The 13213-nt window shown below is 36.3% G+C and overlaps 1 protein-coding gene across 3 annotated transcripts in view; it reads left to right on the top strand.

Moving 5' to 3' along the window:
- LOC107566739 (uncharacterized) overlaps positions 1-10324 on the top strand; it is a 26275-nt gene extending 15951 nt beyond the window's left edge. For 2 of the 3 annotated variants that reach the window (XR_001606545.1, XR_001606544.1), the window contains exons 2-4: positions 4024-4097; positions 8832-9452; positions 10012-10324. Coding sequence is in view for 1 of the 3 variants with exons in the window: in XM_016252268.1 (XP_016107754.1) it covers positions 3523-3574; positions 4024-4097; positions 8832-9452; positions 10012-10161 (897 nt within the window). In the remaining 2 variants the exon portion in view is untranslated. Of the gene's footprint in view, positions 1-2512; positions 3575-4023; positions 4098-8831; positions 9453-10011 lie in introns of those variants that run through there. The other variant, XM_016252268.1, reaches the window with a different exon arrangement.
- The last annotated feature ends 2889 nt before the right edge of the window (positions 10325-13213 follow it).

Here is a 13213-nt window from a genome sequence, read left to right as displayed (position 1 = left end):
AAGTAACCTTCCCAACACTGGACCTGACACCTTGCAACTCCGACAAAGAGAGTTGACAAAATTAAACTAAAATATAAACCCATATTGGATTTTAAACATTCCTTAAAACAAAATCCCTTTTTTAACTATGATAATAGAATGCAAAATGCAAAAGAATGCAAAATATTTTGCAGATTGATATTATTATAATTTTTTTACTATAGTATAATAGATTTGAATACATTGTAAAATGAAGTTAATGTTAAATTAATAATTTTTATTTCTGGAAAAAGAAAATAGGAGTAACTTCTGTAATTAAAAATGTCATCAAATCAGGAGTCTGTTTTCAGCATTTAAACATCAAAATCATGATACCCTTCAATAATATAATTGAACATATAGGCTACAGTTAGGTTTATGCACTCCCCATGCATGAAGAAAATAAGGTTGCATCCCAGGAGCTCTACAACAATGTTATAGAGTGATGAATGCAGCCAAGGAAAACACGAAGACAAGAAAGTGGAAAATAACACAGGTACGACAAATAAATAAATTATTTCCATTTACATATTAAACTGTTGGTAAGCCGACAAGAAAAGTTATTTAGTAAAATTATTATTTTAGTTATTGCATTTAAGACTGCTATACCATGTGCAGCTCAAAAAAAATAAAATAAAAAAAGTAATGTAATATATCTTTGGCAATATTTTGGATTTTGAAAAGCCTGTTGACTTTTGCCGTTTATCTAAGGTGATTTTGGAAGTTTTTTTTAAACATTCGTTTCTTATTTAATTGTTCCTATTTAGTTGTTTTATTTAGTTGTTTTAGCCTACTTTATTTAAACTTTGTATAATTTATTGATTTTATTTGACATCAAGGTGTAGGCTATGCCGTGCCTCCAAGCTTTCTTATTCGTTTTGCTAATAAACGTTCGTTCTTATTTATTTGGTTATATATTATACATGTTTACTTGTTTCCAGTTTTGTATACCTATTTAAACTTTATGTAAGTTATTTTATATTAGGCATACAGCCTGCCCTATAGAATGGTGTATTTTTATTCATTTTGTTAATAAAAGTTCTATGTTTTATATATAGGCAAAAGTGAGTTTGACGTTGTATTTTGTTGTTGCATTCAAGCAATTGACGCCGAATTGCCGCTAGTGAAAGTAAAATGCGTACAGCACTTTTAAGCTATTTAAAAGCGAAGGAAAGCGAGTAAAAGAGGGAACGCCCCCGCCCCCGCGGTGATACCGGTATTACCGGTGTTGTCACACGTCGATTAACTGATGGGAAAATTTCCTCACCGTCACAACCCTACACTGTAAAAAATGACCGTGAATTTAACGGTAAAAGACTGTAAAAATGCTACAGTAAAAACCTGTTAAATGTTTAACGGTAAATTCCCCTACTATATACGGTGAAAAACTGCATTGGCCATTACATGTATTGGTATATACAGTGGGTACGGAAAGTATTCAGACCCCCTTAAATTTTTCACTCTTTGTTATATTGCAGCCATTTGCTAAAATCATTTAAATTAATTTTTTTTCCTCATTAATGTACACACAGCACCCCATATTGACAGAAAAACACAGAATTGTTGACATTTTTGCAGATTTATTAAAAAAGAAAAACTGAAATATCACATGGTCCTAAGTATTCAGACCCTTTGCTCAGTATTTAGTAGAAGCACCCTTTTGATCTAATACAGCCATGAGTCTTATTGGGAAAGATGCAACAAGTTTTTCACACATCGTTTTTTTACCGTAAATTTTACGGAATTTTTTTTACAGTGTACGGCTGGCTAGGCTGTCTAGGCTGGCTCAGCGGCGCTTCACGTGATGCCGGTGCTGATTCCTTCAAGGAGCTGCACACATCGACTGATCTGGCACTGAGCACTACAAAGGGCACTGCACAGGCGATCGGCATGGCGATGGCCAATTTGGTGGTGCTGAAGCGCCACCTTTGGTTGAATCTGACAGAGATCAAGGACGCAGACAAGATCACCTTCCTTGACTCTCCGGTCTAAACATGCCAATAAGAGACTATTAACTTCTAGCATAATATCATCTAAATCATATTATTTAATATAATACTTAAAAAAATTTTAATTTTTGCAAGATTTTTATAAATATCACAATATATCATTGTCATTAGTATTTTTTGACCACGATAATTGTGTAGTGGAAAACCTGATATTGTGACAGTTATCATGACCCTAGTTCACAATGTTAACTTTGAAACGGATCCTCACATAAGTATGCCCCGGGGGCTGGTTCTTATCGGTGTATCAAAAAGAAGCTTTCTTTCACATCCAGAAATCCCCTCATCACAGACCATTCTTGAGATTTGTGTTCGAGGCGATGGCTTATCAATATACATTCCTACCATTTGGACTGTCTCTGGCCCCGCACACTTTAACAAAGTGCATTGATCTGGCTCTTTCCCCTCTGGGGCAGATGGGAATCCGCATTAGGAACTATCTCAATGATTGGCTGGTATTAGCCAGATTGGAAAAGGAACTTCTCGCTCACAGGTCGCTGTTGATCAACCACCTGGAGCATCTTGGACTGAAAATCTATTTAGCCAAGAGCTCTTTGTCTCCCAGTCAGTGAGTAGACTTCCTGAGGACAATTATGGATTCAGCCCAAATGCGGGCATGGATTATGCCAGAATGCTCACTAACAGTTCAGCGGCTGGTGTCGTTATTCAAAGTCGAGACTTCCTGTAACCTCAGAGGTTTTCATAGGATGCTTGGCCTCATGTCAGCCGAGGCGGCTCTGTCATTCCATTGGGTCTGTTTCATATGCAGCCCCTACAAATCAAGGTAATCAGCTTCAAGGTAGCCCAACGCTGCACCAGAGCTTTGGCCCCATGGAAGACATCCCACCTGTTTCAGACAGGTGTTCCATTGGGACCCTGGGACTGACCTCAAGTGGGAAGGTGGTTATGACAGATGCTTCCAACTCGGGTTGGGGCGCAATGTATAAGGCGAAAATGGAGCTTGGCTCCTGGTTCAGCCTGAAGTAATGCCTACACATCAACTGCCTAGAGATGATGGCGGTTTTTCTAGTTCTAAAAACCTTCCTGCCAGCCTTACTGGACACCACTTACTGGTCTGCTTGGACAACATGTCGGCGGTAGCTTTTATAAATCTCCAAGGTGGAGTGAGGTCACGCTTCCTATACAGGATGGCGAGACACCTCCTCCCGTGGGCACAGTGCAATCTACTCTCACTGAGGGCAGTTCATGCGCTAGGCAGACTGAACCAAGGAGCAGACATACTGTCCCGGTATGTATTTCCAAGAGAAAGGATACTACACCCCCAAATGGTTCAAACGATCTGGTCTGTATTCGGGAGAGCAGAGGTAGACCTCTTTGATTCAGAAGACCACTCTCACTGCCCAACATATTTCTCAAGGGAGCAGGATGCCCTGATCCACGAATGGCCCAGTGCTCACCTGCATGCTTTCCCTTTGGTTGACCTGCTCCCTCAGGTCATCAGACGGGTCAGGGAAGTCAGGTGCTCAGTACTCTTAACATGATTTTGGAGTCTAGAGCCCTTCTACAAGATGCCTCTACACCCTTAAATGGTCAGTCTTTTCTGAATGGTGTTCAGCACCTCCTCTTTTGTCATGTCATCTGTGTTAACCTTTCTGCAAGAGCTGCTGGATAAGGGGCATACCAACAATGCAATGGCAGAGAATATCAGAAAGGATATGCTCTGGTTACTGATGTTACCTCTGTTCTCTGAGATAAGAGACAAAGCGGTGCGTTACCAGTCATGCTATAAGGCTGCACGCAAGTCGACGACTGTCGCTATTAAGATTCTGATGAAATGGAGTTTCTCCATAGTGTAAAATGCAATGCTCATTCCCTTATCTCAAGGAACCGAGGTTACGTCAGTAACCCGAGAGTTAACTTCCTAGTAACAGAGTAGCTGCTTAGATAGGTATATATAGCTGCTTAGTATTATATAACCAATCACAGTAAGGTATGTTAACTTTGACCATGTTTTATCCCTCATTATATACACTTTTAGGTGGACGAGTCTCTGTGCTACGACTAAGAAGGCTCCTGACTGTGAATAAACTCAACACAAAGCAAAGCAGCAAGGTAAGGCACTAATGATCATGATGCTCAATGTCTGATTTCACATAGAAATAAAGAATAACAATCTGAAAAGAAAAAAGCTTTAAATAAATATTTTAACGTGCGTGAAAAAATCCAACCACCTATAGATTTAAGTTTCACTTTCTATAATCCGTGACTGACAGAGGAGTATCTTGGCGGCAAGGATTTAAAACTTTAACAAGACTCAAACTGACAGACAGAGTGAAAGACTGGATTTTTTCGATCAGGTAGTGTACAGGTGATTTTAAAACATTTCAGCCGGTTTATTTATATTGTGTATATATTATTTATCTCGAATAAGATGTACTTGGTTGAGTTACGCTACAGTAAAGCGCTTCATTGTACGGTGATTATCTCTGAGTGCGAGCAGGACCAATAACAATGCAGAGAATATTAATGACTATGACTGGGACTTTCATATACATCACATTATAATGAGAACACTATTATAATAAAACGCTGTGAATTTTTAGAGTTTAGTTGCCGTGTTTCTGCACGTTGTTGCGTGAAAAACGCGTCCACAAAAGGAGTTCATTCAGATCTGTGCAGACACGTTCATGTGCATTCCCCAAACATATGATTCGACTATCAGTCGATTATCGGCAAGACTTTGTAAATCCTTAGTCGGGGACACCCCTACATCTTTACAAATCATTTATAATAATTTGTTCATGTTTTTGCAGTACCTAATCTAAAGTGGAAACTGTTCATCATCTGTAAATGTGTCTAAACGTTTACTAATAATTTAGTATGTTTACAGGCATTGGACTTATCAGGGGCGGATTTAGTGAATTGGGGGCCCCAGGCAAAATTTAGGAATGGGGCCCTGTACATGTTTTCCTAGATCAACCTTGAGGTTCCATTTTGTTGTTTTCAGCGTAAGCCTGTGTGCAAAGGCTGTCTAATTCTAAACTTTGAGATACATTTATTTTTAGCTGTTTTAACTACAAATTTAAATAAAACTGAAAAAATAATGAAAAGGCAATTATACATTTACACACCTAAAATACATATATCAAGAGCATGCTCACAGATGAGAACAAACCAGCGTTGGATGAAGTGGATTAGAGCCCTGCACGGGTCTCAAATATAGGCCCTAGCCCCTCTTTTTTCCCCTTTTCCCAAAAAAAGCTTATACTACTGTTTCAACTATTAAAATAGTTCAGTTTTGTATGTAATGGAAAAGTGATTATATTTCGTTTCGTTGTTTTATAAAGTAAATTTAGAAAAACATTTGGAGTATTTTTTGTTCGTTAAAAGTACGTTTTTTTGTTTTTGTTTTTTAAAGTAAAGGCCAGCGGCAGACAGTGAATTGATCATAGCCTATAGCTTATGTTTGATCAATTTAGCCTTCTCAAATCATCACGACTTGCCTAAAATAAAATCTATATAAAAAACAGTTCAAGTATATCACAATGTTAGTTTAAATGTTTAACCTATATAAATTATACAGGTATAACCATACGCAATTTTGTATGATATGTTAATTATTTATATTTTTTATCCATGCAGTAAATGCTTTAAAAACAGCTTTAAAATTACTTTATTGCATTCCAGATGCTTTTAAAGTACTTTTCACTATACATTTTACGGGCAGCTTGAATGTAAAGATTGTCATGAATTCGTTGTATTCCCATTTGTAAAATAGCCAACAAATGAATTGTTGTAGGCTAACCCGATCTCATGAAAGTGCGTAGGCCTATATTGCACGATTTTCTGCTTCTATTTGGTGTAATATTTCTATGCAGAAATTGACTTTGGCATGCAAAAGACTGATAAATTCATAATTAACGGCATGGGTTCAGTCGACAGAAATATGGTCTATAATAACTGCTGAAATGTTTGCGGGGCAGATCTCAGGTCAGTCTGAGCGTTCATGGTACTCACAGTGCGTACACCTGCAGAAGCCACTGACTCAGACGGCTGTTGTGGTAATAAACACGTAAACAGCAAACATTTGCGTGTCAGCGCTTAATGCGGATATCCTATATGAAAAGCTTTTTAGGGGGGCCTTGGCTTTTGGGGGCCCAAGGCGGTCGCTTACCTTTGCCTAATGGGTAAGTTCGCCCCTGGGAATGAAAGTGCGTAGGCCTATATTGCACGATTTTCTGCTTCTATTTGGTGTAATATTTCTATGCAGAAATTGACTTTGGCATGCAAAAGACTGATAAATTCATAATTAACGGCATGGGTTCAGTCGACAGAAATATGGTCTATAATAACTGCTGAAATGTTTGCGGGGCAGATCTCAGGTCAGTCTGAGCGTTCATGGTACTCACAGTGCGTACACCTGCAGAAGCCACTGACTCAGACGGCTGTTGTGGTAATAAACACCGTAAACAGCAAACATTTGCGTGTCAGCGCTTAATGCGGATATCCTATATGAAAAGCTTTTTAGGGGGGCCTTGGCTTTTGGGGGCCCAAGGCGGTCGCTTACCTTTGCCTAATGGGTAAGTTCGCCCCTGGGACTTATAGCTGCTGTAACAATGTTTGTGTAAAAGGTTTTTAGTTATGTTTATAGGTAAATGCTTGATAAAGGCAACACACATTGTAACTTGGGTGCAAAACATGTTTTTATTGCCTCAACACTTATGTTAGTATACTACTGCTGTATATCATTAAACAGGATATTCCTTGAATCATACAGCATAGGAGAAAATAAATCAGTTTTCAAGAAAACACTTGTTCATTTATGTAAACAATGTAATATAAACAGATCAAACTGTGTTCCCTTATAGTAAATCAAGTTGACCCCTGTACACTGTTGACCACTTAACCAACCCTTAAACCTCCCCATATCACCAAACCTGTGCCTAACCCTACCTGTATCACACCCCAGCTGCAAAAGTGTTGCTTTTAATCATTGTACATCTGTTAAAATCATCTGCAGATTTTCAAGAAGTGCATGATCTTATGCGTTGAAAGTTTAATGACATTTATAAGCATTTTAATTTACATGAAGTAATAATCTGTTAATCATTAGGTAATGTTTAATAAATTCATCAGTAAATATTAACAACCACATTATCTCATGTTTCTAGCTATTTGAATATTAGGGGTGTCCCCGTCTAAGAATTTAAAAAGTCGAATCGGAATTTTCGAATCTGGCTGATAGTCGAATTATATGTTTGGGGGCGGGGGGCAAAATACATTACCAAGAGTCAAGTAGCCAGACATTCGACAGTCATAAATACTCACATTAACACACAGGGTAAATGTGTAACGGATGCCTCGCAGATACAAAAATAATGTTTTATGTTTTGATTTAAGAGAGTTAACATTAAACGTCAGCTAAACCCAAAGAATTCACAAAAATGTTTACAATAGTGCTCTCATTATAATGTTATGTATGCCTATATGACAGTAGTTATTAATGTTCTGCATTTCTGTTTTGAGCTGCGCTCGCTGAAGATGACCAGTAGAATGAAGCATATGATAGCAAGTTTTTAATCAATGGGATTTAATTACGACTTATAGGCTATCTGCACAAAATGCCCCGAATGCACATAAACGTGTCTGCACAGATCTTTTGTGGACGCGTTCTTCACGCAACAACTTGCAGAAACACGGCTACTAAACTCACAAAATTCACAGCGTTTTATTATAATAGTGTTCTCATTTTAATGCTATATATATGAAAGTCTGAGTCATAGTCATTAATATTCTGCATTGTTGTAGGTCCTGCTCGCGCTCAGAGATAATCACCGTACAATGAAGCACTTTACTGCAGCGTAACTCAACTCAACTCTTATTCGAGATAAATACTGTAATATGTACACCATATAAATAAACCGGCTGAAATGTTTTAAAATCACTTGTACCCTACCTGATCGAAAAAATCCAGTCTGTCTGTCAGTTTGAGTCGTGTTAAAGTTTTAAATTCCTGCCGCCAAGATGCTCCTCTGTCGTCACGGATTATAGAAAGTGAAACTTAAATCTATAGGTGGTTGGATTTATTCACGCACGTTAAAATATTTATTTAAAGCGTCTTTCTTTTCAGATTGTTATTCTTTATTTCTATGTGTATTGAGCACCCCCATATATCCAAAATGGCATGATCATAACACCTCAGCGAATATTCGACTGTAAGATTGGGAGTCGAATCAGGCTCCTCCTATCGAAGCATCGAATCTTCGACTGTTCGGGGTCACCCCTATTGAATATTAACTAATGTTAAATATTACACAATGTAATTTATGTATCATTTAAAACTCTTACTGTTTTCTTACTTGCTAACAACTTTTAAATGACAGACAGACAGATAGACAGACAGGGAAGTCTTTTTTATAATGTTTACATTTTAAATGCTGCCGTGTCCATATTGTATATTTCAGCATCTATCCATTTGTACAAACTGTATGTTTTGTAAATGTTATGTACTATACATAGTACGAGACCATCAGACCGGAGAAGGAGATCCTACTCTCTCGTTCATTGGTTGCTAATATAAACATTCATTTAATTGTTTTTACTGACAACTTAAGTTACTTTTCTATTGTAATACCGTGAAATAATGTTCTTTAATTGTTGCTACAACAGAATAGTTATTTTAGTGATACATTTTCTGCAAATGTATTGACCATACAAACAAAATAGCAATTCTATTATTCTGTGTGCTCATAATAATTATTATAAATTATATATGCTCATATAATTATTATTATCTAATTATTACTAGTAATAATTAGTAATAGACCAGTATTTTGTTCATTGCAGGGGATCTTGTGGACTGGATCACAATCCATTGAGCAGAGAACAGGAGCAATCAAAAAAGAGTCATCAGAGATACTTGTGGTGCATCAACTTCAGAAAATGTCTTCTCCAAACAGTGAAATGAGCAGAAACAACAACAGATACAAAAACAAAAGTATTATTACGACTGCTGCTCCAGTGAGCTTTTTGTTACTGACATTTCAGGGGTTAATGGGTATACAATTTTCATGCCCATGCAGCAATGAATGGTTGAACCGTTCTATAGCAGTACTAATCTTCATTGTGCCTGCCCTCTTTGGTGGGATAATGTTGTCACTATTTTTAAGATTTGAAGAACAAACAATTAGTGGAGGTGGAGGGTTCCAAACAGACAGCAGCGAAAGCTCTAAGTCTGAAAAATGTATTTATTTTATGATTCGCTGCATTCCACCTCTATTGTGGTTCTGTATATTTTTCATTGATGGTGATTATTTTGGATGTTTCATGACAAACTGGAATGGACAGTACACCTGTGATAAAAATATCCATCCTAATTGTGTGAGTTGGTGCAAACCTGAATCAAACAAAGGAAAAAATGAGACTGAAACATATAACTACACACAACAGATGAATAATATATCAAAGGTAAATACCAAGGTTTTTTTTAATCCCGCTCCATACAAGTTCTGAGTTTTGTCAAAGAATAAATAAAACAGAGATCACAACACACCTAATATTTCAACTGAAAAAAAATATACATATAGAAATCTGTAACACAGTACCTAGAAATCATTAATTATAAATAAATAAAACAATATTTCATAATCTATTATATGTTTTAAATATCATTAAATATAGCATAATCAAACAGAAAGACCTAATGATAAGAATGCTTTGATTAAGTTTTCATTAAGTGAAGGTAGAGAATCAAATCTCTGATCAGTGGACAAACTTTCAAACTAAAATATTTTGGAATTTACAGATTTATTTATTTATTTATTATTTTAAGGGGCATGTTTCTCCATCAGAATTTTCAGGGAAATATTCATTTCTGTCCTAAACAATTAAATGTCACTATTTTTTATTTATTTTGACAAAAACAATTGTGTTCATAAACCATTAACATGCATACCACATGCATATATAACTTATACAGTTGTTTAATTTTGTTTTTGATTAATTAATTTTCTTTCTTTATTTTAAGGTAATAGGTTACTGCCTGGCCTTGCTCTTCTGCTTCATCCTCTTGATCATAATGTGTATGACTAAAGACAAGAACAGAACTTCAGTGCCAAGGGTCACCGAGACTAACCCAGAAGCTGAGAATGCCATGATGAACAGTGCAAGTGAATAAAATGATCACTTCAGGTTCACATGTTCCATTAATGTTCTCCTCTGCATTCTTTGCAAACAGCATAAAGAAAGTGGTAATGCATTTATTCAAGCACATAATGTTTCCAGTTATATTCATTTTCTTATTTGTGCTTTTTGCCTAAAGAATTTTTAAATGTAACTTTTAATTTCTCTTTCATTTGTTTGTTTAGCATGATACATATAGCGAAATGACTGCTTTTTAAAAACATACATTTGTGTTTAAAAATGCCCGAAATACATTATGTATATATAGATTTTCCCTCTTCAATGTTTTTATTCATTAAAAGTGTCAAAAGCCCAGAATTTTTTTTTTGTCTTATACTATTATGCCATTGTATGACATTTTTATTGCATGATTAATTGACCCTTTGCAGAGACCTGCCCCCTTCGTTACTGTTGCCATGTCTGACAAGCCATCCACTCTCACACCACACATTATGTTTTCACGCAGTGGAAAATACATTGCGGAGCAAACTGTAATGCCCCAACAGACAAGACAGAGCAGGTTACTTCTGGTATGAAACAAAGACTGCACTTTCAAATTTTGTAATTTTTAAAGAAATTCAAACAATAAATACATTTTGTGGCTCTTTAATATGTCTGGTTTGTTTGTCTGACAAAAATGATTCAAAGATTCAGCTTTATGATTGGTCAGATTGCCTGTCAATCAAACTCCCTGCAAAGGGTCAATTGCAGTACAAAGATCAAACCAAATGGGAAACCATTGTCCGCAGTTATGAGAGTTATGGAGGGTTTGCCCAGGACACAATACAAGCAAGATCAGTCACTGCTCATTGGCCCACAAACAATCCGTTCCAAAAATAAGTAAAAAAACCTGTTCTAATTGAAAGAAAACAAAATGACATTCTCAGGCCTTATTCCCCCCCCACAGAAGGCACCACTTTGCCGCCGGCACTGCTTTTTAGTCAGCTAACCAATCACAGTATAGAGGAGGGGTGGGACTACTACAACACAGACCAAACATCACACCCTCCGGAGGTCTGTGCATGCATTGGGATGCAGGAATGTGTTGTGTCTTGTCATGCTCTTGAAACGAGTAAATATAAAATAAGTCTTTTTTTATGTGGGTGACCCCTCCAATACATTTCCTTTTAATGCATTTACTTAGACTAGATGCATTCCACAGATTATTTTATAGGAGGAGCCAAATGCACCATAAAATGTCTTTACTGTCTTCAGTGTTGCTATTCGTTCTTTGGTCGTTTTGTTAATTGAATTCTAGGACATTATAGACTAAATCAAAAACACTGAAAATATTATTAGAGCATTCTCTGAATAGGGTTCAGATGAAACCCACTGGATTACTGAAAAAATCTAAATCTGGCAAACAATTTTGGAAATAAGTGTTCTGTTCAGAAAGTTCTGTTCAGAAAAGTTCTGAAGTGTTCAGTGAAGAATTCTGTTATTTTCTGAGAGTATGTTGGTTTGGCAAGACAGGTCATTATAGCAACAGTTCTTAATTTGGACAGTAAACAGGTGCTGCTTAATATGACAGCAATAAAGCCATAATGACTGATCAAAAAGCTTTTGAAGAAAAAAAAAGCAGAAACAGTGTAATGAATGAAACCAGATCAGACAGACATACATTGTAAACCTGGTATAACACACTTACTTTACTTGAAAAGTTAACTAATATTTACCTAGCTACTGTTGTGCATGTATACTGATAACTGAACTGAATAAATGTAACCCTAAAAAACGTTGGGTTATTTACTGTACCCAATATCTGGGTTAAACATGTTGGGTCGCTTTGTTGGGTTATTCCTACTTTTATTGGGTTATTTCTATAACAACGCAACCAGTTGGGTTAAAATTTTAAATTCTATGGTCTATCGTTGCAACTGTGACAGAAGATACAGCGGTACATTAATATTTGTGCATAATGTTGCTTTTCATTACAAAGTGTAGCAAAAGCCCCGACACAGTAATATTGCTGTTTTTCTACGAGTAGGCTATGTGTGCATCTCCCCTGTTGACTGATATTTTAATCTGTTTTATCTGCACTCTTGACGAACGACGCAAGCGCTTTGTAGCCGATCAATTTCAAACGTATATAAAAAATTATCCTTATTAGCCTCTTCATCCTGTGATCCACTCTGAGTGAAGGTATGTCACAATGCCACAATTCCTCCATACACGTCTTAACTATACCACGTGGGTACACAACGATATGGATAAATGTTAATAATAAAAATGAAAAAAAGATCAGCTAAACACTTGCATTTTTTTTCAAAAGCACACACTTTGTGCTCAAAAAGAGGCTAAAACTCAAAATAATAAACTTAAAGACCCATTTCCAAAAGCACAAACATAAAATTACATTTTCAGTGTTCAAAAAGTTTGTACTTTTGTGTGTGTATACATACAGTTGTTCTCAAATTATGATCAAAGACCGGATTGTTTATCCATTTGATCTTTAATTAAAAAAAAAAAAATCTAACTTTAATTGAAGTAAAAAAAAATTCTCTACTACACAATGGCCATAATTATTGGTACCCCTAGGTTTATTAATTGTTATGATTAAAATATATGTGAAGTATTCATATTTGCATTTTTTTATCACACCAGGGTGAGTGTGAACATGAAATTATCTCGCCATTGCTTCCTGTTTCACAGAATTAAAATATGAGGGAAACAAAAGACAAATTCCCTTAATCACTGATCACAATGAGTATAACCAAAGAATATAGTTCTGATGTGCAGCAAAAGATGAACTTCACAAATTAGAAAGTGGCTGTAAGAAAAGGGCTAAAGCATTGAAAATTCCCATTTCCACCATCAGGGCAATAATTAAGAATTTACAAACAACAGAAAATGTTACAAATCTTCCTGGAAGAGGACATGTGTTTATATTGTCCTAATGCATGGTGAGGAATGAATGAATGAATGATGCATTTATATAGCGCTTTATTGTGTATTGTTGTATGCCCAAAGCGCTTTACAATCATGTGGGGGGGTCTCTCCTCCTCCACCACCAGAGTGCAGCATCCACCTGGACAGCAGCCACAGAA

The sequence above is a fragment of the Sinocyclocheilus grahami genome, unplaced genomic scaffold (assembly GCF_001515645.1).
Source record: "Sinocyclocheilus grahami isolate Dianchi unplaced genomic scaffold, SAMN03320097.WGS_v1.1 scaffold1097.1, whole genome shotgun sequence".
NCBI classification, from domain to species: domain Eukaryota; kingdom Metazoa; phylum Chordata; class Actinopteri; order Cypriniformes; family Cyprinidae; genus Sinocyclocheilus; species Sinocyclocheilus grahami.
This window is presented reverse-complemented; position numbering and strand designations above follow the sequence as displayed.